Here is a 26896-nt window from a genome sequence, read left to right on the forward strand (position 1 = left end):
ACTTGGACAGGAAAAGTAGCTTGCTTAAAAGGCCTCTCCTAATAGCAGACTGGAATACAAAGAAGGAAAATCAAACTGTAGTCTTTTCAGTGTTTCTTAAATGACCTTTCTGTCTAGCAGGCTTTAGTTCTCTTAAACAGAGTAAAATGCTAACCGGGGGTAAAGAACTGAGTAACCCTGAGTACTGAAAGGTACTTTGGCATTTACTATAGTAAGTCAGAATTACCACACTAGTCGAAGAGTGGTAATTTCCCTCCCCTCCCCTCCCCTTTCTTCAAGGGTAGACTTGTTCTGTAGTGAAGATCCCATGTCTCCTGTGGTAACAAGGTTACTGTTCAATTTCCACCTCTTTGGCATCTTCACTGGTACAGGGTGAGTGTGTCTGAATTATCCCACCCTTACTATAGAGAGGTGGCCATTGTTAAAGCCAGTCATCAGGATTTGTGTATTCACAAAGGGCTCATAGTGTGGAATAGAGGCCTGTTTAGCCCTTCAGAAGGACTGACCTGGAGAAGCTTTTAACAGAGACATCCAGACAGACAAAGGCCACAGGAGGCATGAGGAGACAGAGGGGTAGAAAATCCCTGGGATCTTCCTGAACATGGTGGGTCTAGCTTGACCTACAGTTTCAAGGCTCATTTAGCAGCAGAGAGGAAAGAATGCAGGCAGGCCCCCATTAGAGTGCTGGATTTAACACAAATGAGGACGGTATGCCCTTCCCTCAGCCCCAGAGAGCAAGCAGGCACGTCTACTGGGGGCAGAGAGGCCAGCGCCTTTCAGACAGGGCTCTGTGCTCACCCCTGGAAGTGCAGGAGTGTTGGTGGTGGGAGTGTCTCAGCTCTGCCAGCTGGAAGGCAGGCTCAGCACATGTCAAGATTCTCCACCTCTCTCCTACACTAGCTAACCTTCTCCAAAACCATACAATTGTTTCCTTTTTACTGTTCTCCCTGGGAGCTTTTTTCTCTCTCCCTCTGACCTCTGACAGTGCCTCTTCAATTTGCCCCCAGAGCCAACTGTTTGGGGCTCTGCAAGCCCATATGCTATGGGGCCCTGTAATCTCCTGTCCCTCTGCACATCACCAACTCCTCTCTCACCCTCTGTGTGGTTCACAGAGACATGAGCAGCCCATGTCAAGCCCAGGAGTTGTGGTCAGCTGGATGAAGCCAGGGAATGAGTATTATCAGGCTGAGAGGAGATGGGGGGAAGTTCAGGGCCTAATGAAAGCAGAGCAGAGTATAGCTGAACAGGACAGGGCCAGACTCTGTAAAAGGACCATAAAGATCTCTTCTTTCTCCCCATCCTAAACCTCTGGCCTCTTGTGGCTAATATACTAAACCCCAGAGGCTTTTCCATGGAGGCCCTGGCTGATTTCTCTTTTCTCAGATTCCCAGCTGTAGGAATCCATGGGATTTGGTTTATTTAACTCCCCATCCCCAGCAAATGTCGGGCCTCATCCTGATATATGAAGTGACTTCCTACATTTGTTGTCTATCGCTAGATCTTTTTCTGTCTCAGCAGTGAAAAAGGAGAGGGTGGTAGAGAAGGGATTTCCTATCTACATCCTGTAATGACAAAAAAGATTTAGCAAAAGTACCCAAACTTAGGCGTTCTGAATAATGACACCCTGAGTCAATGACATCATCGCGCACCCTTTTCTAAGCCGTGTGTCGCTGTCCTTTTCCCAGTTTTACATCACAGTGACTAGATGCTAAAAAGGTAAAGGGCAAGAAGTATCTACCTGTGCTTAAAAACAATTAGTGTCTTAGAAACTTTTTATATTTCTATACTTCATCTCGTAGTATTTAAAAATTTTCCTAAAAATTCTGCAGCAACCCTGAGATGAATTGTGAAGTAGATAAGTGGAGGGAGGGAGTGTATTCCCATGGTTTAACAGCCATGTCTTCTTTCTTTCCTAGATCTTCGAAAGAATTCTATTTATTTGGGCCATCCGACACCCTGCCAGTGGGTATGTCCAGGGAATTAATGACCTGGTCACTCCGTTCTTTGTCGTCTTCCTCTCAGAATATGTGGGTAAGAAGCATGAGTACCAAGTTGAACAAGCTACTGTTCTTTCTCATCTTCAGTCTGTGTTTTTCCCGAGTGCAGCCGGTAGGCATGTCTTGCTAAGAAAGGACAGTGACTTTAGATGTACAGCTAAGCCTATTTTAACAGCGGTAGCAACCTGGAATTTATCTCTTGAAATGGTCTCAAATCTCACCTAAAAAGACCTGCTTTGTCACAAGAATGACCAAATTGGTATGTTATGTTCTGCCATAAATAGATGGTTTGGTGGTTTATTTGAGGTCATTTTAGGATTATTTTGAACTTGTCTGAAACACAGGCCCTCATCCATGAAAGCTGGAATTTTAGATGGTGTATCAGGCCTTTTCACTTGAGTTCACATGCCATTTTTCAGTAGCAGGATGTAGGGGAAAAGGTTGTGGCACCAGAATCCAGCTCAAATTGGAGGTAGTGGATGGACCAAGGAGAGCTCCAGCACCTTGATTTCTTCCCCTCCTCCTCCCCCTCTTACCCCACTGGGTGCCTGTCACTTTGGGCAGAGTGATAAGATGTCACTGTGGCAGTTAGGTTTTCTTGCAGCCCTAGCCTCCACCCCTGGCCAGGCAGAGTCTTAAAAGGATTTGAGGATGCTCCTTTTTTTTTTTCGGTTTTCTTAATCACTTGTGCTTAGAGGTTCAAAGGAAAACCCATCTGTCATGGCCTGATGCTTCGTTCTCTTAATTGAAGAGAAGCTCATGTGGGAATTAGAACATTGAAAAGGGTCTTAGAAAACCATTCATCTAATCTACTTTCTTCACAGATGTGTTATAAGTTTCCCTGCCTTCTTATTAGTGGCAGAGCTAGGACTAGAACTTTTTTCTTTAGACTCAAGGTAGGTGGAGAGGGGTGGATAATTGTGGTTTTTGGAGGAGCCATTGCAGGGGGCTAGGAAGGTAATGAGAAGTGGACTAGAATAGAGACCCTTGACAGGAGAGGGCTAAGAAATGTTGTACTTGATTCGTCCCATTCAGGTTTTCTGATGGGGCTTAAAAGGATAGTGTTTTGGTCTTCAATGAGGCAGTCTCAAAAAGTAAGGCAACGGAATGACATCATCCTGGTTCCGCTTAAGTGGCAGCAGCCAGGGCAGAACTGGGAGTCAGAGTGGAAGGTCACTCTTGCCCACTCTGTCAGGTGATCCTAAGCAAAAGCCAACTAGTGAAAATTTACTACCAGAAGCGTATAAATAAAGCTTTTGCTGGAGGACTTTTCATTTACCCCTCACATTAATAGGTCAACTTTTGGAGGCAGTTTAATTCTGTGCTTAATTTTATTAAGAGCAATGCAGCTGATGGGATTTTTTTTATTGCTTCTTGCAATAGCACTTCTCTAAGATAGTATTAAAGGATGTGCCTAGGACAGTATTAATTCATTCATTAATCTACATTTGAAGTCTACATGCTGGCATGAAATCTTGGTAACAGTATTATGTCAGTTAAAAGTAATCCTCAGCAGTTGCAGTTCTAGTTGGGATATTTATTTATCTTGTTAGCTGCCATATTTTGTATCAAAATTTTCTTTGCTTTCTATAGGCGCCCATCCCATTACTGCCTCAACCCCATTAGCCCCATCAAGTACATGCCTTTCTTAGATAGGACTGAATTCTGATCTTGGTATTTGGTTTGTTAGCCCCCTTGCTGACCCACAGTGTTTATGCAGCGTGGGCTTCGAGTGGCAAGCCTTCCGTAGCTCTCACTTTCACCTCTTCAGATTCCCTTCTCCTAGACCTAGGAAAGTGGGGCCCATTCATGTTTTTTACAAAAATTTTAACTATGTTATGTTTTAAGTATATGTAAAAGTAGATAAAATAATACTACAAATCCCTAAGTACTCATCACCCAAATTCAACAGCCAGTCTTGTATCATCTATTCATTCTCCATCCCCCCAGTTTTATGAGTTATTTGGGAGCTAATCTCAGTATTAAGCATCATATTTCATCTGTAATATTTCCATATGTATCTCTAGAACATAATAATTAAAGAACCCCACAGCCATAGTGCAATTACTACATCTAAAAAGTAATAATAACTCCTTAATAGTTTATAGACAATAGTATTTAAATTTTCCTGATTCTCATAAATATATTTAAGTTTGAATTAGAATCCAGATTGGGTCCACACATTCTAAATGGTTGATAGGCCTCATCTGTTCCCATCCATCTCTCTTTCCCTTAGGACTTCGTAGTGTTAGCCCTTGTTTTTCCACTTTCCAGCCTAAGGCAATGCCATACCAAGCAGTAATGTCACCTTGATTTTTAAAGTACTTTACTATTTACAAAGTACTTTGACATACCTGATTTCATTTAGTAGGCCCCAATCTCTCTCTCTTTTAAAAAAAAAAAAAATCTTCATTTTGTTGTTTTTTATTCATTTTGAGAGAGAGAAAAACATCAATGTGAGAAACATTGATCTGTTGCTTCCCATATGCACCCCAACTGGGATCAAACCAGAAACCTAGGTATGTGCCCTGATCAGGAATCAAACCTGTAACCTTTTGGCGTACAGGACAAAACTCCAACCAACTGAGCCACCCACCCAGGGCCCAATATCTCTTGAAGGTAGGTGTGTCAATTCATTTTGCAGGTGAGAAATCCAAGGCTCAGAGATTGAATGAGCTTTCAAAACTCAAACCCAGGTCTTTTGATCTAATACCTGTGCTCTTTTTAAAAAATATATATATCTTTATTGATTTCAGAGAGGTAGGGAGAAGGAGAAAGAGAGATAGAAACATCTATGATGAGAGAGTCATCATTGATCGGCTGCCTCCTGCACACCTCCGACAGGATGGAGCCCGAAACCCAGGCATGTGCCCTGACCAGGAGTCGAACCTCGATCTCCCAGATCCTAGGTTGATGCTCAACTGCTGAGCCACGCCCGGCCAGGCAATACCTGTGCTCTTTATATGACTCCATGATATCTCATCTCAGATACTTGTTCTTAGACCTCTAATGGCTCCCTGTGCTCCATTTTCTGCTCCAAAGCAGGTAGCAAGCACAATTCTTACTACTCTTGCCCTAAAAAAAATTGCAGTAGGGGCACATGCCTGGGTTGCAGGCTCAGTTCCCAGTAGGGGGCTTGCAAGAGGCAGCCCATGGATATTTCCCTCTCTTCTTCTCCCTTCCCCTCTTCCTAAAAATCAATAAAAACACATTTCAGCCCTGGCCGATATTTCTCAGTGGTTAGAGCGTCAGCCCGAGCACCAAAGGGTCTCGGGTTCAATTCCTAGTCAAGGGCATGTACCTGGGTTGCAGTTGGGGCAGATGCCAGAGGCAACCAATTGATGTGTCTCTCTCACATCGATGTTTCTCTCTCTCTCTCTCTCCCTCCCTCCCTCCCTCCCTCCCTCCCTCCCTCTCTCTGTAAACATCAATGGAAAAAAATATCCTTGGGTGAGAATTAACCAAAAAAACATATTTCAAAAAACAGAGTACATAGTATTTGCTCTATTTTTATAAGGTAAAGACAGAGAAATCCCAAAAGGCCTTGGCATTAAGGGCCATGTTAATGCTTTATCTATTAATTTATTCCTGAGCTCTGTGATTCTTTGCATCCAGTGAGACATTCTGTTTGCTGAACAGTGGGCCACCTCTTAAACACACAGTCTTCCAGAGCACACAGGGTGTGGATGAAACGTCAGGAATGATGAACACTTAGAAGTCTTAACAAGGCTGGGATAGCTATGTCCAGATGTCTAACTTCAGAATGTCAATGTAGTTAGTACATGGAGAACACTCTGAGCCTTTACATGGTTATCAGTCTTCACTGGGAGGGGTAACAGCAAAATTACAATAGCCACCACTCGTTTATTTACGTATGAATGCTTACCGAGTGTAGGCTAAAGCCTCGTTAATCATTATGTCATTTCGTCCTCACAGTCATCCTGTGAAGTAGGTACTATCATTGTCCCCATTATAGATAAACAAGCTAAGGATTAGAGAGGTTGAATGACTTGCCCAAGGTCAGATGACCAAAAGGTTTGGGAGCCATTATTTAAATACAGTTCACTTAATGTATTTTTGAGTTTCATCCTTTTTGTAGCATGTGTCGGTACTTCATTCCTTTTTACTATCAATAATATTTGATTTTGTGGGTAAACCACACTTGATCTGCTCATCAGTTGACAGATATAAATTACATTTCAAAGAAACAAAACATACAGACTCTTGTCCATCCTCCAGGCCTTTCTTGAACATAGATACAACATTGTTTGTGCCCTTCAAGAATAATTCTCTTGTCTGAGTGATAATCCTTCTTTTATCCCTTCTCCAGTGGTGCCCTATCCTCATAAGACAGCTGCTGTAAAGGTTTTTGCTGTGACCTCTCTGATACTATGCTCCCTAGTTCAGGAGGCCTCAGGTGTCCCTTGCTCAGGGAGCAGGCCAGGCAGTTGCCCTCGGCATCTGGGCAGGTGTCACCAGGCAGCCTCCCCTCCATCTCACTGAGCTGTAGCTTGGAGGATCTGCCCTAGTAGAGCTGTGGGGCGCACGCGCCTCCCGGTCATCGGGCTCTCCTGCATCCTCCCCCATCTGTCTCTGTCACTTACATCACTTAGTACCTGAGCTTGCTTCATGCTTCATGTCCTACTTTCTGTAAAATACTTGAAAACAAATTCAGACTTTCCTGACTTGATAGAGAGTTGTCCATACTGGCCTAGTGCCCAAGCAGCTTCTTTACCTGGTGAGGCCAGCTGCTCATATAGAAGTGGGTCCTCTGCAGATAAGCCTGCTGTGTCTGGGTCCAGGGGTGACAGGGCTAGAGGGTCACCCCTGGAGAGATACAGTCTCTGGACTATGATCCCTGAGACTGCAGAATACCTCTAGTCTGTAATCTCCAAACCTTTCGGCTTAGACAATATTATTGATCTAGCTCTAAACATACTAAGGTAAGATATAATTGATAGTGAGGTCATCGCCAAAGTAGACTGCTTAACAACAACTAAAGTGACGAGTATGAGGAAATCACAGAAGAGTGGGGGCCTCAGGACATGTCCTGTTTTCAAAAGAAGAGTGATGCCTGGTGATTTCTTTCATTACAAATGAAACGCTAGTATGGAGTAATTCCCTCTTCTCTGCATGACACAGTACAGGAGGATTTTCGTTTCAGGTTCTTTTAGAAGCACAACAGCACCAAAACTCTCCAAAGGGATGGCTCATGGATCACTTCCCTCCATGACATTTCCACTTGTTATGGATGATCAGTTAGGAAGTGCTGCATGTGACAGGGAACCCCAAACACCTTAAGTACCTTAAGCAAGAGAGAAAAGCTTATTTCTCTCACATTAAAAGTCAAGAGGTAAGAAGTACTGGGCTTGTATGCTGCTCCCACATATCAGGGGTCCAGACTTCCTTCTCTTATTTTGCCATTCTCAGCACATGGCTTCCTTCTCATGATCCAGCACAGCTGAGGGTTCTAGCCATCGCTTCTGAATTCCGACAAGTGTGGAGGAGGAAAGGGAGAAAGGCTTACTCTTTCCCTTTAAGGACACTTCTGAAGTACATGATGCCTGGGTTCAAACCTCTTTTATCTGAACTTAGTCTTAGGTCCATAACTATCTGCAAGTGAGGCTGGGAAACATAGTCTGTATTCCCAGTGGCCACTACCTTAGGGGTCCTGTCACCGAGGAAGGGGGAAGTTATTTGTGGACAGTAGGCAGTCTTTGCTACCCTTTGGCTCCTGAGACTTGGTGTTTGACCCCTCTCCTCCGCATACCCAGCCATCCCTTTCTCTCAGTTAGCTCTGCTAAGAATTGTTCATGACTCCTTTTTCTTATTTCATATCTAGTCGGTTACAAAGCTCTGATGATTTGATGTGCTAAATATTTCTGGAATCAGTCTCTCCATTTTATGACTGGCCTAGGTCAGGCTTGGATTGTTGAAATGGCCAAGTATGTTTTTTCATCTCCAGTTTCATCCCCTGTGAGCGCATCTTCCATACCGTTTCTGCACAGACATGCCCATGCAACTCCTCTCCTGAAAGCCCTTCAGTAGCGTCTCACCACCTGTAGGTTGACATGTCCAGGCTTTCCAGCTTATTGTTGTGCAAGGCCCTGGGTGAGCTGCACACTGCCTCGCGCCTTAAACTTAGCAATCCAGCATCGACATTTTTAGTTAAATCCTTGTTCTGCACTATCCTTTTATCCCCTAGGCTAATCCTTGTGCATCCCTTAAGACTCCCCTTCCCCCTGGTGCCTGAGACTTCCCGCTGGCCTCTGCCACGCTGGTAGCACTCTTCCCATAACCCTGTACATTTCGTTTGTAGCACTTTACCTCAGTACAAATTATTGTTTGTTTCCTTTCTGCTCTCTGCCATAAGACTGTATGATACTTTAAGGCTGGAGACTATTTTAAACATCTTTATATTCCCAGTGCCTTCATTTTCATGTCCAAATATGCATTCCACACATTCAGATGAATGACAGAAGGAAAAGTTGGTAATACCTTTGCAAGATATCGAGGAATTAGTATGGCTTTGCTGGGCTTGGCCACTGGAGGGCAGTAAATTGCATAGAATGTTCCCTTACTGTGCTGGGTGAACCAAAAGTTCTCTCTGCTGAGGGATGGAGATGGAGAGCCACCACTCCCCAGCACCTGTCCTGTGCTAGGCACTGCTCTAGGCACTGGGGATACGACCACAAACAAAGTAGGCAGAAAATCTGCCTTTTACTTCTAGTTATTTATTCAAGGAAAATGAAAACTTATTGTCCCTAAAAGGCTGTACAAGAATATTCAAAACAACTTTATTCATATAGACAAAAACTATAAACAACCCAAATATCTGTTAACGGGAGATTGGGCAGTCATACATTGGAAAAGTACTCGGCAATAAGAAAGGACGAACTACTGATAAAGGCAACCACGTGGCAGAAACCACTTCAAAACCATTGTGTGGAACAAAAAAAGTATACATCGTATGATTTCACTTAAATAGAGTTTAACAATAATCTATGGCAATAGAAACCAGAACAATGGTTGCCTGATGGAGACCGACTGGGAAAAGACATGGGAAATTTTCTGGGGTCGTGGCAGTGTTCTCTCTGTGGACTGGGACATATTTTGCACAGATGTATACATGTGTCAAAACAGAACTGTGCACTTATGTGTAGTCTGCTGTGTGTAAATTACATGTAAAAAGAAACCCCTTTCCTACAGCTTAAATTCTGATGAGCAGACACACAATAAATAGAAAACTAGGTATTTGTTGGACTGTGATAGTGCTGTGGAGAAAAACAAAGCAGGAGAGGACAGAGATGTGCCCTGTTGGCAAGAGTGGGAACGGGAGCAGGTTTTAAACAGGGTAGTGAGGCATGTTTAAGAGGATGTTTGAGGAAAGCCCTGCAGGAGGCAGGGGGCAAGCTGTGCAGTGAATTTTTGATAGTTAACTCAAAATTTCAGAGAAAAGAAGCTAATATTAAACGCCCCACATACCCAGACCCCATGGAGCCTGCCACCATGTCTTACTCGTGGGCTGTTGTGGATTGTCCTGCAGCCCCATGCTCTCAGTTGCTGGGAGGCTTCAGTCCCCACTCACACCCACCTCTGCACGCTATGCCTGCCCTGTCAGTCCTGTTCTTGTCTGGTGAGGTGTGAAGGCCAAAGATGAAACTGGGCAAACTGATGGTGGGATTTCATTAAGGACATTCCCTTTTGCTCTTTTTTTTTTTTTTTTTAATGTTCTAATTTATTTTAGAGCGAGAGGAAGGGAGAGGGAGAGAGAGATAAACATCAATGTGAGAGAGAAACATTGACCAGTTGTCTTCTGTATGCACCCCAACCAGGGACTGCCCCTGAAACCTGGGCATGTGCCCTGACTGGGAGTCACACTGGCAGTGTTTCGGTGCAGGGGATGATGCTCAGCCAACTGAGCCACAGCTGCTAGGGCCCCTTTTGCTTTGAAAATGTAAACGTAGCCCTGGACGGTGTGGCTCAGTTGGTTGGAGTGTCCTGTGCTCCGAGGGGCTGTGGGTTCAATTCCAGGTCTGGGCTCATACCTGGGGTTCAAGTTCAGTCCCCAGTCGTGGTGCATACAGGGTGGAGAGGGAGGCATCTGATTAATGTTTCTCACTTGCATTGTTGTTTCTCTCTCTTCCTCTCTCCCTTCCTCTTCCTCTTCCCTCCTCTCTAAAATCAATAAAAAAGGCCTATCCTCAATGAAGATTAAAAAATAAAAAACTTTTAAAATGTAAACTTTACATTGAAATATAACATTTTTTAAAGTACATATATCATATGTGCACAGCTTGATAAATTTCCTGTAAATAACCAGTGCCCGTATCAGGATATGGAACATTTCCAGCACTGTAGAGGTCCCCCAGGTTCCCTTCTAGCCTCCTCTGCCCCAGCAAGGGTAACTACTTTAATTAGTTTTGCCTATCTCTAAACTTTATATAAATTGAATCATATAGTAAGGTTACTTCATTGTCTATTTTAATGCTATTTGTTTGGAGGGAATTGGGGAGTGAAGCTGATGTTGAATTTTTTAGCACTCACCCTATTTGGGACTCTAACCCTTTTCTCAAGATGCCTCCTGGCCCTCTCTTCACAGATGAGGCAGCCTCATCTGTGTGGCAGGCAATTGAGGACCATTTGAGGCTCTTCCCAACAATAAACATAGATATGGAGACAGCTCAGTCCGAGGGATGAGCAAACTGCTTTCAGCTGACACTTGAGAGCAGTGTGTGTGTTTGGTGGGACATCCAGAGCTGAGTTTCCTCTCATGTGGGAGGGAAGTTCTCCAGATCACGCTGCAGCTTGTCGTCTCTGGGACTGTGAGGCCTAGCCTGCCCTCTCCCCAGCCCTGGCACAAGGGGCATGTGCATGCTTGCCCACTTGCTTGTTCACTCTCCTCTGACCCCAGGACTCAGTGAGAAATCACGACGGAGGAGAAATTGAGATAGCCAACACGTTCAAGATGTTTGAGCCTCTGTGAGGCAGCTGACATTGGCCTTGGAAGACCTGGACTTCCCAGAGCTTCTTCACCTGCACAGTGACATGCCACCTGTCTCTGTGGGTGGTCTTTGGGCACGTGCTAGAAGGTTAAGTGTGTGCTGGACCTACCCTTCCTTGCCCCCATAATCTGAATACTCAGAGAGTTTGGGCTCATATAACCTAGGGTCTTGCAGCCAGCGCCAAGAGGCCAAGTTAACCAGCAGCCACTCATGTTTGCTAAATAAAAGTAATACAGAAATTTGTGAGAAATAGAGAAAATTTGGTGGTATATTGTGTTTTTTTTTAATTAATTTTACCCCGGGGTATCATGACACACATACCCAGGCTACCCCACACTGGGTATTGTATACCCGGAGTTCATGTATCATTCTGAGTTAATGTTTTAGTCACTACCCTGCTTGACAGGCTCAGGGTCATGGGGGGCTCCATGGTCAGCTGCTGCTTTGTGTCTTTAAAATAGCACATCTCCTCTCACACAGTTTGGAACGTGGTCTTCATGAAACAGAACCTCCTCCCTCTGGGTCTCTGCTCTGTAGGAACCTCAGAAGAAAATCTTCCCTCTGACCCCCCTCCCTGGGAGAGACCAGCTCTGCTCTCCGTCCTTCCTCTGTGCAGTGGTTTGACTTTCCTGGGGTTAGCCGGTCTCACTCTCTCCATACTGAAGTTTGCAGTGGCGTCCATGTCTCGGCTGCTGCCATCATATACCCGCCTGAAAGTACTAAATGGGTAATACCCAACCATACATTTTTATGGCGTTGAGCCACTTAAAAATTATTGCATACAGGTAACTGGGTTAATTCCTGGATGCTTTTTCTTTTTTTTAATCCTCGCCCGAGGATATTTTTTCCATTGCTTTTCAGAGAGCGTGGAAGGAAGAGGAACAGAGAGAAACATCAATGTGAGAGAGAGACATCGATTGGTTGCCCCACCACCACCCACACACCAACCGAGGCTGGGTATTGAGCCTGCAACCAAGGTACGTGCCCTTGGCTGGAATCAAACCTGGGACCCTTCGGTCCATGGGCCAGCGCTCTAACCACTGAGCCAAACCAGCTAGGGCAACACTTCTCTTAAAACTGTTTTTTGGATGAAAGTTTTAAGTTTCTGTTTTATGAGGTTCTCTAGATGTATGGCCAACAAGATTTACATTTTCCTTTTCTTAGTTAGTTTACTTTTGTGATCAGAAAACATGTAAGATATTCTTATGAATTTAGTTTAAAAAAAACAAAGACAGGAATCAGGCAAACCAGAGGCTTTGAAGAAGAGACCGCTGTCAGCAGTCTGCTGCCTTGGATCCTCTCACACCTGCCAGTCGGGCTGCATCTTTCTGACCCAGCAAGTCACAGTAGTTAGGAGTTGTCCCGCAGTCACAGATGGTTCCTGGGATCGCCTAGAGCAGTGAGTGCCCAAGTTCCTCTTGTCAGTTTAAGCAAAACCAGCCTTTTCACCAAAGCTATCAAGAGTTCTTAAGGCATACGTGAGGGCTGATTTTAGGCCCAAGCCTTGGAGTTCTCAGAAAAATAAACATTTGACAGGAGCCACGACTCAAGTACATCTTATCAGCTAATAAATGGGCATGTTTTTGTCAAGCCCAGAGTGGGCAATTTGATTTTTATAAGGAGCTTTGGGTTTCCTCTCTTTAGATGTTTCGCCTCCTGAAATAGCCATAAAATATCCGTTAAATCTCATTCCCTCCAGTCTGAGTCCTGCCTGCTGCATGTCTATGACAACTGAAGATGCTGTCCGCATTCGAGACTGTGTTGCTGGCATGGTTTCCCATTCCAGCTCAATTAGATGTTGAATTTTCTCAAGTGGAACATTTAATGATCCTTCTGAACAGACTGTTTATGCTGAATGAGGCCCTTCAGAGAGCATTCGGGCCTCCCTGTCTCTGCTGCTTTTTGCCAGTGCACTCAGCTCACAGTGGTGGACTGACTGCGTGAGTTTTATCCCCCCAGCAGGCAGAGCACTAGAACTGAACTCCTCCCGCTCTCGAAGTGCTGGTGAGCTGTCCCACTGTCTGCGAAGACATAGGGCTAAAGGCAGAACATAGGCAGAACGGCCCCAAATTGGCACCCCCTAAGAGGGCTCAGTGTCTTGTCTGTTGGTCCCTTTGCTCCCTGGACAAGCAGCTAGACATTTGGAATTGAAACAGTTGCTGAGAGTGGCATCTTACCAACGTAAGACTCCTGTTGCTAGAGCTTCTCTTTAAGACCAAATAGTGGAAATGGAAACTTGGAAAGTTGACCTATTTTTAAAGTACATTTTGGAATTACGTTAAGTTTGGCTGTGACAAATAGGGACCCAAAATAACTGAGGCTCTGAATGCAACAAATGGACAAACAAAAGCTCACAGACACAGACAGCAGTGTGGTGGTTACCAGAGAGAAAGGGAATGGGGGCAGTAAGGGGATAAATACCTGGTGATGGAAGATTTGACTTCGGGTAGTGGGCACGCCATGCAATATACAGATGATGTATCAGAGACTTGTACGCTTGAAACCTATATAATTTTATTAACCAATGTCACCCCAATAAATTTAAAAAAACTGAGACTGAAACCAGATAGGAGTTTATTTATTGTTGTTATTCCACAACAATACAGGCTAACATTTGCATAATGCTTATTTTGTGCCAGGCACTGTTAGCATTTTTATATATTAACTTATTTAATTCTTCTAACATCCTATGACACGGGTAGGAAATGGCCACCTGAACGGATGAGGAATTGAGGCTCAGAAGTTAAAGTCATTTGCCCAAAGCCACATAGCTAGTGAGTGAGAGTCAGGGTTTGAGCTATGCAGCCTGCCTCCAGAATGTGTACTCTTAATCACATGCTGTTCTGTCTGACAAAAGACACAGGTCACCAGGGCTGATATGGCAGCTGTGGCCCCACTGTTCTCGGGGACTCAGGCCTTTCTTCCTTATTACTCTGCTCTGTGTAGTTTCCATTCCCAGTGGCATTGCCACTGCAGTGTTCTGGAGTGGTAGAATGCCCATGGGGGAAAAGGCCCTTCAAATGATTATGGAGCTCTGGGGCTTCCTTTGGGCATGTGTATGAATAGTGGGAGTGGTTTTGCTCTGCACCTTCCTCGTGGGTTTCACTCTTTTCTTACAGCTCGTTCTCATAGACAGGGAGTGTCTAGGATGGTTAACGGGAGCAGCTGCCTCACTAAACGGAAATGGCGCTTTCCTCCTGCTCTGCTGTGAGCCTGGTCCTGGGCAGTGGTCGGGCAGCACCTGTGGCCCAGAGCAGTTCTTACCCTAGTGGAAGGGGACAGTTTCTCGGGGCGTGTTTGTGGTAGTGGGAGTTGGAGGCCCCTGGATGCCTATCCCTGGGGAACAGACACGTAAAGTAGGGGAAGTACGCGGGGGCAGTGAACTAGAGGTTTGTACAGCCTTAGAGGTGTAACACAAAGCAAAAAGGAAAGGAGGTTCTGAGCTGGGTCGTAAAGCCCAGGATTATTTAACTAAATTAATAGTATATATATGACCACCCCCAAAAAACACTACATAGTAAGTGTTTAAGTTAGCGAAAAAAGAAATATTTCTTGGAAGGATTTCTTTTTTCTCAATGTGATTTCTCAGATGGACCTTTATATACTATCTGAAGTCTTAGTTTCTGCAAGCTTTGTGTTGTTTTAGAAAATCTTCTTTATTCTTTTTTTGGTAATAAAAGGCAGATGTAGTCAATTGTAACTCTTTTTTCCTAAAATAATGTACATTTTTTCCTGGCTATAAAAATTATGCTTATTGTAGAAATTTTGAAAAGTCTAATAAAGCTTAAAGAAAATAAAAATCCTTTATCCCTCCCACCTGGGGAATGAGCCCTGTACACCTTGTAATATATTTTTTTCTTTCTACTGTGCTATGTCAGCACATGTAAATATTGTATGTATAGTAAGTAGTTGAGAGTATACCATAAATAATTGTGTACCTTGCTTTTTTCCCTAACACAGTGACATACTTCCCATGTTATTACAAATTCCTAATAAGCTACATCTAAAGCTACACTGTGCCTACTGTGTGCGAAGCCCTGTGGTTAACATTTTACATATATTAACATATATTTACATGTGTCTGTACTTCAAGTTGGACTTCTAGGTTGTTTCCAGGGTCATAGCTTTTCTGATAAAACATTTCTCCCTCCCCAAAGGGTTTTTACAGCCCTTGATGTCCATTTAAAAATGCTCTTTAGCCCTGGCAGCATGTCTCAGTGGTTAGAGTGTCAGCCCACACACCAAAGGGTTGTGGGTTTGATTCCTGGTCAAGGGCATATACCTACCTGGGTTGCAGGTTTGATCGACATCCTGGTCTGGGCACATTCGGAAGGCAACCAATCAGTGTCAATTGATTGAGATCAATCAATGTCAATTGAAAGAGGCAAACTCTCTCACATCGATGTTTCTCTCTCTCTCTCTCCCTCTCTCTCTCCCTCTAAAAATCAATGGAAAAAATATCCTCCGGTGAGGATTAAAAAAAAAAGTGCTGTTTATATAGGAGTAGAATGTGAGAGTTGTTACCTGTTTTCTCAGGGAAGTTCAGTCGTCAGTTTGGGTAGTAATTCTCATGAACAAAAGGCGTGGGTTCTGAATGCATTTTGTCAGATGCCTGTGTTTCTGTAGCACCAGGGACTGCAGGGAACGTCCTGTTTTCAAAAAGGGCTGTAGGTCTGAGGAGAGAAGCCATCTTTGGTGCAGAACCCAAGGGCCCAAACATTTCCACGTGTGGCCTCTGACAGGCATGCAGGGGCCTGTGGGTTGGGGTGGCCTCTTGTCAGGCAAGGAGAGCCTCTCTTAGTACTTCCACCTTTCTGTGGCAGGAAGGAAACATCACATGGCCTCTCCTTTGGATTCTAGAGGACTCCTTATGTTCTCCCGCCTGGATCTCAGACCAGACACACAACTTCTCACTCCTATTGCTTAGTGTGCGGCTTCCATGAGAGCTAATAGATGGTCTTCTTTAAAAAAGGTCCCATGGCCAAAGGAGTTTTGGGTGGTGCTGGATAAGCAAGGTTAAGCAGATTCACTCAACCAAGAATTTCTTATAACTTCTCAAATCTCTTTGTTGGCTGTGATCTTTGGGAATCTCCAAGGTGAGGTATGTAATGCAACATTTCTCAGCCTCGTTTGTCTGTAGACCCCTGTTTCCTTGAGCCTTATGGGATTGATGTTATACACAGCCCATCTTAGGAACTTCCAACTCAGTGAAATGAAATCCTAGCAGCTACCACAGGTTTGGGCTGTCTTCCTTCACACACACACCTTCACTCTGAGTGGTGAGGCTGAGGGCCCACTTGGTCAGAATTTGGGGAGTCCATCTTTAAAAATGAACTATGGGTCTATCTGATCCCAGCTGCTCTCACCACCAGTGAGTGAGCCAGACAGCTCACTGAATTCTGAAATAAAATCATTTTTCTAGACCATGTCCAGGGGGCTGGGTATATAGCTCATTGAACATGAGGCCTGAAGTATCTTTTTCTAAAACTGAATGAACAAATGCAGGGGAAGAGAAAGATATTTTGGACCCAGGGGACTTGGTGTGAGAAATGGCCTGCTCAGTTTTGTGATGCGGTCCTCAGGAACTCTACTAGAATGTGTTTACCCACCTGACAAGGGGACTAGGGCAGGCCCCGTTCCTTGGCTTCAGGTTCCCTGGCTCTCCCCTGGCTCTCCCCTGGCTCTCCCCTGGCCCACAGGCCCTGTTGAAGATACTAGACTCTGTCTTTCTCTCTCCATTTTTTAGAGAAGGCCTCTGGACTCTCTTCACCTTTTGTTTTACAGAAGAGGATGTGGAGAACTTTGACGTGACCAATTTGTGTCAGGACGTGCTGCGCAGCATTGAAGCTGACAGCTTCTGGTGCATGAGCAAGCTGCTGGACGGCATCCAGGTGAGCTGATTCTGCCCTTGGACGCCCAGGTCTGGGGGTTCCTGCGGGCCTTTGGGCTCCTTACTGCTCTCCTGCATCAGGCAGCCCCCTCCCAGCATGGCGGCTCCTCTTTTTGGTCCATCCATCTCTGCCTCTTTCATTAGCTTTACAGCTCTCAACAGGCAATGGTCTAGCATCTCCTGCAGTCTCAGGAAGTCTCCATACTGCCTTGGCTTTGTCATCAGAGCATGCCCCTCCCGTCTGCTGTGCACTCAGGCCATGCTTTGCTTCTGCAGAGCAGGGCTCTGTCAGGCTCTTCCGCACACTGCTGCTCTGTAGCTTCCTTTTTCCCCCCAAACACTGGCACCAGCTTTGGAAAAACAGCCTGTGCTTTTAAACATGTTTCTGCGAACTCAAAGGGTAGTAGCACAACTGAGTCCCTGTTTATCCTGGGTTCTGTGTCATTGGCAGGATAACTACACCTTTGCACAACCAGGAATCCAGAAGAAGGTCAAGGCCCTGGAAGAGCTTGTCAGCCGGATTGATGGTAGGTTCAGAGGGCCAGGAGTCCTCTAGCAATAGCACAGTACGATTCTGACACAAGCAAGCTATGCAACGGGTCCCCTTCTCAGCCCACTTCCCAGCCACGGCCCTTTCTGATGTATTCTGTGCATCCTTCTGAATCTCAATAGGAAGGTGAGGTGAGAACTCTGCTATTACCTCAAATTCTTATTTCTCTTAGTTTTCTGTCACCAAGTTCTATCAGTTCTCCTTCAGCATCTCTCCTCATTTCACCCTTTCTTCCCCATTTTCCTAGCCACTGCTCTGGACCAGCCATGCCTCCTGCAAACCTTTCTTCTCCTGAACCTTCTGTCACACAACTACATCTTTCTTAAGCATTGTTCTGGACACATCCCTCTTCTCTGAAACCTCTGGGGCTCTCCGTTGCTTTTAGCATCAGCTTTGTAGGCTGACCTCGTCCTTCAAGTGGTGATGGAACTCAGGACTCCTGGGCTTGATGCAGGTTCCTCAGGTCTGTCTCTACCTCAGCAGGACTTCCCATAGCTCCCGTGACCTGTTTGGGTGACTTCCTGAAGCAGACTGTCTTCAAGGAACAGGAGCCTTACCGTAATTTGTTGGCTCTGGCTCGGAATCATGGAATGTGAGAACTAAAAGGCACCTCGGGAAGCCTTGTTATAACTGATGATGAAACTGCTGCCCAGGGAGAGGTCAGAGTTAGGGTTCATGAAGAACACATAGAACCTAATAGCGAGGCCAGCTAGGTGGGATCTGCAGCGCCATCAAGTATGAAGCTTCTTTAGGACATGACCAGTTACTGCACCAGCTACAGATCTCATTTCCAGGTTTTTCCCAGCCATGGAGTTTCTGCTTTAGCTAAGCACTGCCCTTCCCCACACACAGATATTGTGTATCTTTCTCTGTCCTTCCCAGGTTCTCTCTTTTCATGAAAACCTCCCCTGATTTGTTCTACTCACTTCAGCTTCCTTTTATGACAGGATTTCAATCTCCCCTGCTCATTTGCTTATTTACAGTAGTTTCTTCTACATCATGTGTGGGTGCTTTCCCCCTTAGCACCCTTGACGCCGCTGTTAGCCTCATGGCAGGGCCCACGTGTTCGTCTCTTGGACCCTCACCTGGATTCTGGTGCAGGACGCGCTGCAGGGCAGGGCACTGAGCCAGCTGCCAGGACAGAGGCCTCAGTTTCTGCCACTGTCTCCCCAGCCTGTCTTTCTGCCCTCACACAGACCTGGTAAATAAAGGCATAGTACATCAGAATAGTGGGTTTTTAAGTATACGTATCTTTATCCTTTGAAGTACAGAAGTAATATTACAAAAATTTAAACTTTTCAGAAAAAGTAAAAAGTGGAAATCTTCTTTCTTCCTTAAATTGTACCCACCAGAAATAACCACTGTTAATAGTTATTCTTTCAGAAGTTGTATTAAGTGTTTACCATACGCCAGGTGCTGCTGTAAGCCTTTTATTTTCTCATTTTACCCTCCCAAACCTTTCCGAGGTATGAGTGATTGTTCCCATTTTATAGGTTAGGAAACTGAGGAGGATAGTGATGTAAAAAATCCTGTTAAGTATTATTTGAAGAGCTGTTGTGTAGAACAGGGATCGGGTTTGATTTGGGGTCATCCAGGACAGCACGCAGTCACCAGGGAGTGGGAGTTGGGGAGCGTTTCTGTTGAATGTGGTACAGCACTTCCTGGTGAATCACTAAACACTTCAGTGGAGGGGCTGCCCTTGAGTGGAGTCAGTGAGCCTCTCTCCCCGGCAGGCCTAAGCCCTGCTGGCTGCCATCTGTCAGGGAGGTTGAGGAGGAAATCCTCACTGGTGGGAGGGGGTCAAGGTGACCCCAGTTCGTTTCTATTCTGGCTCCTCTGATGAGTAATAAGGCCAAGTAGCCAAGTGAACCTTATGTCTCCTGTTCCGTGGCTAGAGCAGCCCTGCAAAGGAAGAAAGGCACCTAGACCATCACTGTGGGATGTAAAAGTAGTTCTGTGTGCGTCTGAGTTACCTGTGTGATGCCGCTATGAGACGGTGGAACCAAACATAAGGACAGTCAGATGCCAGTGTGGCCCCTCTGTCTGGCTTCCTGGGGAAGGGGGTGAAAAGAAATGGAAACGGCCTTTTTGGCTCATGGACTTTTCGGGGCCTGATCCCTGAGCCTGTGCTCCCGGGGCCAATGATGCGTTCTGTTTCAGAGCAGGTACATAATCACTTCAGGAGGTACGAGGTGGAATACCTACAGTTTGCCTTTCGTTGGATGAACAACCTGCTTATGCGGGAGCTTCCCCTTCGCTGCACCATTCGCCTGTGGGACACATACCAGGTATGAACAGATCCCCTGCCCTCTCCACTCCAGACTGTCTCTGAGATACCCCCTCCCAGTCCTGGTGTGGAGTGTAGCTGCTCAGAAGTTCCCCCACCCCCTTTCTACTTCTGTCTGCCTTAGCTTTATGGGCAGGTCCTTAGCTCAATCTTTTCAGGCCTCTGTTTGCCCAGCCACCAAAGGGGTGCTGTGCTGCATTCCCACCTTGCAGATGGACTGGGCCTGAGAGGACTAATGCCAACTCCCAGTCAGGGCTTGGAGAACTAACTCTGTTCTTTGCCTTCCCAGTCTGAACCAGAAGGGTTCTCCCACTTCCACCTCTATGTGTGCGCAGCTTTTTTGATCAAGTGGAGAAAAGAAATCCTGGATGAGGAGGACTTCCAGGTGAGTGGACAGGAGCTCAGCCTGGCTGGGATGGGCATCAGAATGGGAGCTATCTTATTAGTAGGGCTGACCAGACAGCAGGTACCTGGCTGGGAAGAGGGAAGGGGAAGGGGTACTGAGAAGATGTTGCCTCTCCCAGTTGACAGGCAGTCACAGGAGCCCGGGATCTTAGTGCCAGAAAAGCTACTCTGGGCCTGCTAGGCAGGCCTAAGAGATGTCTCATTCATTCACTGACAAGCATTTGTTCAATGCCTGCCACGTGCTAGGCACTGTTGAAGGCATAAGATATATTGGAAAGTAAAACAGAGAGATATCTCTGTTCTCTTGGAGCTTACATATTAGTTGGGGAGAGACTTACAATAAACAAAAGCACAATAAATTAGAAAAAGAATGTTAGAGGGTGAAAAGAAAAATTTTTTCTAATGTAGAGCAGGAGAAAGGGATTATTAGGTGGTAGGGAAGGGGTAGGTTGCAATTTCAAATGAAGTAGTCAAGATAGGGTCACTGAGAAGGTGACATTTGAACAAAGGCTTGGGGAAGGTGAAGGAGGCAGCCATATGGTCATCTGGGGAAGAGTGTCCAGGCAGAGGGATCAGCCAGTGCAAAGGCCTTAAAGCAGCGGCGTGCCTGCTATTGAAGGAATTATGATGAGGGCCAGTGTGGCCTGGAGCAGAGTGATCCAGGGGAAGAATTGGAAGAGGTGGGGCCAGAGAACTTACAAGGGACCCAGATCACAGAGGACTTTGTAGACACTGAAAGGACTTTGGCTTTTTCTCTGGGTGGAAGGGGAGCCACAAGAGTGCCTTGAGCAGAGGAGGGACACGATCACTCAAAGGATCACTCTGGCTTCTATGTGACTGTGGGCATGGGCAAGGGTGGAAGCAGGAGACCACCCAGGAGGCTACGGTAGTCTCCAGGTGAGACATGAGGATGGTGTGGACCTGGATGGTGGCAGTGGACGTGTGATAAGTGGCTAGATCTTGGATATATTTCATAAATAGAGCCAGCAGGAATTCCTGATAAATTGGGTGTAAAGTTTAACAGAAAGGGATGAGTCAGTATCACTTCACAGTTTATGAGAAGGCTGCAGAGAACAGGTTTATGGAAGAAGATCTGGAGTCCAGTTTGGGGCATGTTGAATTTTAACTACCATTAGACATCCAAATGGAGACGTAGGACAGACAGATCAATCCACGAGTCTTGAGTCAAAAGAGAGGTCTGGACTGGACATGTATGTTTAGGAGCCTCTGGCTAGATAGTCCTTAAAGCCAGGATAGTGGATGAGAGCCCTAAGGAAGTGAGTGGGGACAGAGGAGAGGCGAGGACCAAGCCTGAGCCCTAGCACGCTCCTGCAGGAAGAGGCGCTCCTGCAGGAAGAGGCGCTCCTGCAGGAAGAGGCGAAGAGGCGAAGGAGAAGGGGTGGGTGGAGCAAAGGAGGCAGAGGAGATGGCCAGAGAGTGCAGTCTCCTGGAAGCCTTGGTGAAGATGAAGGGCAGATGTTAGGTGGTGGAATGCCAGCTGCCTGCCCCAGGAGGCTTGGGAACAGGGAAGTAGGGGCTGAGGAGAGGATCGCCAGGCTCTCTAGTCTGCAGAGAAAGGCCTGGAAGTTGTTCATGGTCATTATCTCTGGGGACAGTAGTGGGCTTTTGCTTTTCTTCTTTGTACATTTCTGAACTGAAGGTTGTTTTTTCCAAATGGGCATCTATTTCTTTCAAAAGCAGGGGGAAGAAAGCAAGAGAAGGCTGAGTGCTTTTCTAAGGTCTAGCTACTAATAGTACATAGGTGTTAAGTTGTCAGGAGCAGCAGCATTTCCGTGCGCTCCTGAGCAGGACCACTCTGTAACTGGTGTTAGGTGGCTAAAGAGCAGAAACCTGTTCAGCAGATGGTTGGAAAGACAGGACCGACTTGCCCAGGCAAGGGCTTCAGAAGAAAAAGGAAATAGTGAGCTTCTGTGAGTAGATGCTGGCTGTGGTGCCAAGGCTGCAGGCAGCTGATAAAGAGCCACGGCTCCTGCCAACAAGCAGCATATGTGATGTCCCAGAACAAATGAGCACAAGGGCCTGCAGTGGCCGTGTGCTGGGGTGAGCTATCAATTCTGATAATGTGGTTGAAGTGGCGCAGGATATGGGGAGCGTGGGATCTAATTTAGTTATCATGAGCCAGGCTCAGGGGGCCTTGTCACAGGTGATAAAAGTGCTTCCCAGATTAGCTCGGGGAAGCAGAGGGGATTCCTGGAATGGCTTTTAGCAACTCAGTATCGACAGAGCACAAGATAATAGTCTGTGACTTTGAAACTGTGTTGGACATAGAGATATTCTTTCCCGGGTAGCCTGCTCGATTATCTGATGGATTTGAGGTCTTTCTGCAACAACCCTCAGAATAACAATGGAGCTTTTGTCTGCTGCTGTGTTAACATACAGTCTTTCTCTGAGAGGAGTCCCAGGCAAAATAGAACAGGCAATGAAATGGATACCCTGCACAGTTCCTCCCAGCCCCGCAGTTCTGTAATTCTGCGAATAAAAGAAAAGAAAAACTGTGGGTCTGGCTGTTAGGATGACACAGGTGTCACGTGTGGCGCAGGGCGCAGGAGCATTGTGTCAGATGGTGAGACACTGGCCCATGACCTCTGCAGAGAAAGGGGCCGCCATGCTTAAATCACTGCACAGGAAGCTCTGAAGAATAAGGTATCCCAGAGAGCCAAACGGGCCCAGTGTAGGAGAGACATTTTAGGGCTAAAAGCTGCAGTGACTAAGGAAAGCCAGATGACGTCGCTGCGGAGGTAAAAGTTTGAGTTGTGGCGGTTTCAGCAGGCCAGCCCTTGATCATCCTTAAAGAGCAGGGAGGAGAGCCGGCTGTGAGGGGAGCCAGTGGAGGGAAGCAGTGGCCCTCCTCCTGAAGTTGGGGACTACAGAATAGAACAGTACTTAGCCACAGTCTCTGAAGCTGGTCTGCTTGAGTTAAATCCTAGCTCTGCCGCTTTTCTGGGTGTGCAACCTTAAGTAAATTGATGCTCATGCCTGTTTTCTTATCTGTAAAATAGGGATGAGAGTACCTGCCTTCTAGGGCTATGATGAAATTAATACGTGTGAGTGGTTAGAATGGTGAACTGTACATATAGCCCTCCGAACAGTGAGCTTACTGTCAGGATTACTGCTCCCTGCAGTATACTCCTGAGTCTAGCAGCAGTGAAGTGAGACAGTTTAGAACCCATGTCTGAGTGCCTTTTAACTTACCTGAGTAAACCTTGCTTGGCTAATCTTGGGTGAACAAATGGGGCTGGAGAGGAAGTGCCAGAGGGTGCAGGGGCAAAGGGCAGTATCCCAGCTATGGTGAGAGCCCCCAGGTCGGGCACTTAGTTCTCCCTGGCCAAAGATGCCTGGGAGAGGGGACCAAAACCTGTCAACAGGGAGGATCACATTGACAGGCTTCTTTCCCAAGACCTGGAGCTCAGAACCTGAGGCATGTCTGTGCATGGGTGCTGGAGGGGCAGGATGGTCTCGTCTTCTGGGCCGTGAGCTGCTTGAAAGGAGAGCTTCAGACAGAGCTGGGTCAGTGCTCTGACGCTGGAGGAGGCCCGGCCACTGTGGTCCTCAGCCCTCGCTGGTGTCGGAATGATGATGATGTTAGCTTGAGACTGTTTTTATAGGTCAAATATGGGCAATTTCATAAGGTTTAGCCTAATAATAACTAATCCTTACCATTTTTTTTAATGACAAGTTATTTTCATTTTTATTTTATTTTATTTTTTTATCCTCATCTGAGGATATTTTTCCATTGCTTTGCAGAGAAAGTGGAGGGAGAGAGAGAGAAACATCGATGTGAGAGACATATATCGATTGGTTGCCTCCCGCATGTGCCCCAACCGGGGCCAAGGATCGAGCCTGCGGCCGAGGTACCTGCCCTTGGCCAGAATCAACCCCGGGAGCCTTCAGTCTGCAGGCCGACGCTCTAACTACTGAGCCAAAGCGGCCAGGGCCATCCCTACCACTTTTAACGTACAAGGCACTGTTCTAAATGCTTACCTGTGCTAATTCATTTAACCCTTGAACAGTCCCACAAGGTAGGCCATAATTTCTACCCCCATTTTACAAATGGAGAAATTGAGTCACAGCAGGATTAAGTAATTAGATCAAGGTCACCCAGAGGATAAATGGTAGAGACCCTGAGTCCATGCTTACCTGGTAGCTGTTCATGGGCAGGAATCTTGTTGTAGTCCCTCCCTTCCTCCCCCTCCTCCCCCTCCTCCCCCTCCTCCCTCTCCTCCCTCTCCTCCCTCTCCTCCCTCTCCTTCCTCTCCTTCCTCTCCTTCCTCACCTCTTCCCTTCTTTCCCCCCTTCTCCTCTTCTTCCTTCACCTTCTTTTTCTTCTCTCTCCCTCTCCCTCTCTTTTTCTCCCCCCTTCCCTTCTCAAGACTTCCCCTACCCCCTCACCACTCCTTCCCTCTTACTGACAATTGCCAGCAGGCTTTCTTTTCACAAAGTAAATGTTTAACAAAATTTGGCAGTTTTGAAACTGAAAAGGAAGTCCTCCAAAGTCCCCCTTTTGATCTCCCACTATTCTGGCTCCTTGGTTTTTCTCCTTCCACTGCCAGGAGGACCTGTGACATCCTGATGCCCTTTCATGCTTTCCCACCACACTTATGTCTGTGTGGGAAGGAGGGGCTCTAATGATCACCTCGGCTGAGTGGGCATGAGTGCAGTTTGCTGGAGCTAACAGGCTCTGGGCCTCTGTCTGTGAGGTCCCCAGCCCCACCCCCAGACCTGAGATTGCTGTCCAACTTCAGAGCCACCTGCCCACTAAGGGCTGAGTGTCAGACCCAGGAGGGGTCGGGGGAGGAGGGATTCCACTCAAACAAGATTTTTAAAAGGGTGCCCCTCCCTCCCTCTCCTCCTCTCTCTCTCTCAACTTTTTATTTTGAAATAATATTACAATTATCAAAATTGCAAAAATAGTACAGAGTTCCCATATACCCCACCCGTATGAACTGAATATTACATCTTACACACCATGCTACAGTTAACCAGGAATTTCACATTGATAAAATGCTATTAATCTGTAGACCTTATTTGAATTTTACCAGTTTTTGCTTTAATGTCCTTTTTCTAGACCAGGTTTCTCCTAATTTGGGATAGTTCCTCAATCTTTCCTTGTCTTTCACGACAAAGAAAATTCTCAAATTTTTGAAAAGTACTGATTAGTTATTTTGTAGAATGCAGGGTTGTTTGACATATAGCTATCTAGTATGAATGAATCAAAATTATAACTTTTTTTTGTCAGATCATCAAAAAATAAAATATATTTTTTGGTGTGTTGCAGAATTTCAGTAATTAATGTGTGCCATGAGATGAAAAAGGTTGAAAACTGCTGGTTTAGATGGGTCTACCAGGCTTCCCCACTGAGAAGTAACTATTTTCCTCTTGATAATTAACAAGTATCCCTGGGGAGACACTTTGAGAATATGTGATTACCCTGTTTCTCATCATTCTTCCCGCCACTGATTTTAACATCTGTTAGTGTTAACATCTTGCCTATAACAATCATTACTGCAATGTTTGCCTAATGATGATTTTCTATTTTCATCATTCCCTCTACATTTATTAATGGGCTTTCTTCTTTAAGAAAAAGCTGTCCCTTCTCTCCATTTATTTATTTATTTATTTATTTATTTATTTATTTATTTATTTATTTCAATATGTCTTTATTGATTTCAGAGAGAGGAAGGGAGAGGGAGAGAGAGAGAGATAGAAACATCAATGATGAGAGTCATCATTGATCGACTGCCTCCTGCATGCCCCCAGCTGGGGTTGGAGCCCGCAACCCGGCATGTGCCCTGACCCAGGAATCAAACCATGATCTCCTGGATCTTAGGTTGATGCCCAACCACTGAGCCACACCCCACTGGGCTCTCCCATTTATTTATTCAAGTATTCATTTATATCAATATAAGACTCGTGGGCATTTATTTTACTTTATGGGTTTCCCAACTCTGTCGTTTATTTTGCTTTTCAGATTGTCCCAACTTTGGACCTTGAGTGTGCCTTCGAGTTGGTTTGGGTATCTTTTTGACTCCATTATTTTATTTTTTTACTTTTATTTTTTTAAATTTATCTTTATTGTTGAAAGTATCACAGGTGTCCCATTTTTCCCCCCCATTGACCTTCTCTGCCTTGCTCCCACCCCCTCCCCAGGCCTTCACCCCATTATTGACTGTGTCCATGGTTTATGCATATATACATATAACTTCTTTGGTTAATCTCTTCCCAAGCCCGTTCCCTATTCCCTCTGAGATATGACTGTTGCATGCTTCAGTGTCTCTGGGTCTATTTTGTTTGTCAGATTTTTTGTTCATTAGCTTCTTCTTAAAGATGACCCTTCAATATTTCATGTAATACTGGTTTGGTGGTGATGAACTCCTTTAGCTTTTTCTTATCTGTGAAGCTCTTTATCTGACCTTCAGATCTAAATGATAGCTTTGCTGGATAGAGTATTCTTGGTTGTAGGTTCTTGCCACTCCCTTCTAGCCTGTAAAGTTTCTGTTGAGAAATCAACTGACAGTCATATGGGTACTTCCTTGTAGGTAACTAACTGCTTTTCTCTTGCTGTTTTTAAGAGTCTCTCTTTGTCTTTAACCTTTTGCATTTTAATTATGATATGTCTTGCTGTGGGCCTCTTTGAGGTCCTCTTGTTTGGGACTCTCTGTGCTAGCTAGACTTGTAAGTCTCTTTCTTTCCCCAGGTAGGGGAAGTTTTCTGTCATTTTTTCATATAGGTTTTCAGTTTCTT

General features: G+C 45.6%; 1 protein-coding gene across 2 annotated transcripts in view; it reads left to right on the forward strand.

The window, feature by feature from the left end:
- The window catches only part of TBC1D22B (TBC1 domain family member 22B), a 74120-nt gene that overhangs the window by 30824 nt on the left and 16400 nt on the right, over positions 1-26896 (forward strand). The window contains exons 8-12 of one of the 2 annotated variants that reach the window (XM_087817368.1): positions 1917-2031; positions 16751-16893; positions 17344-17419; positions 19603-19730; positions 20019-20114. In XM_087817368.1, coding sequence (XP_087673494.1) covers positions 1917-2031; positions 16751-16893; positions 17344-17419; positions 19603-19730; positions 20019-20114 — 558 coding nt within the window. The remainder of the gene's footprint in view (positions 1-1916; positions 2032-16750; positions 16894-17343; positions 17420-19602; positions 19731-20018; positions 20115-26896) is intronic. The other variant, XM_016223733.2, reaches the window with a different exon arrangement.

This window comes from Miniopterus natalensis, chromosome 5 (assembly GCF_054644295.1).
Source record: "Miniopterus natalensis isolate mMinNat1 chromosome 5, mMinNat1.hap1, whole genome shotgun sequence".
Lineage (NCBI taxonomy): Eukaryota > Metazoa > Chordata > Mammalia > Chiroptera > Miniopteridae > Miniopterus > Miniopterus natalensis.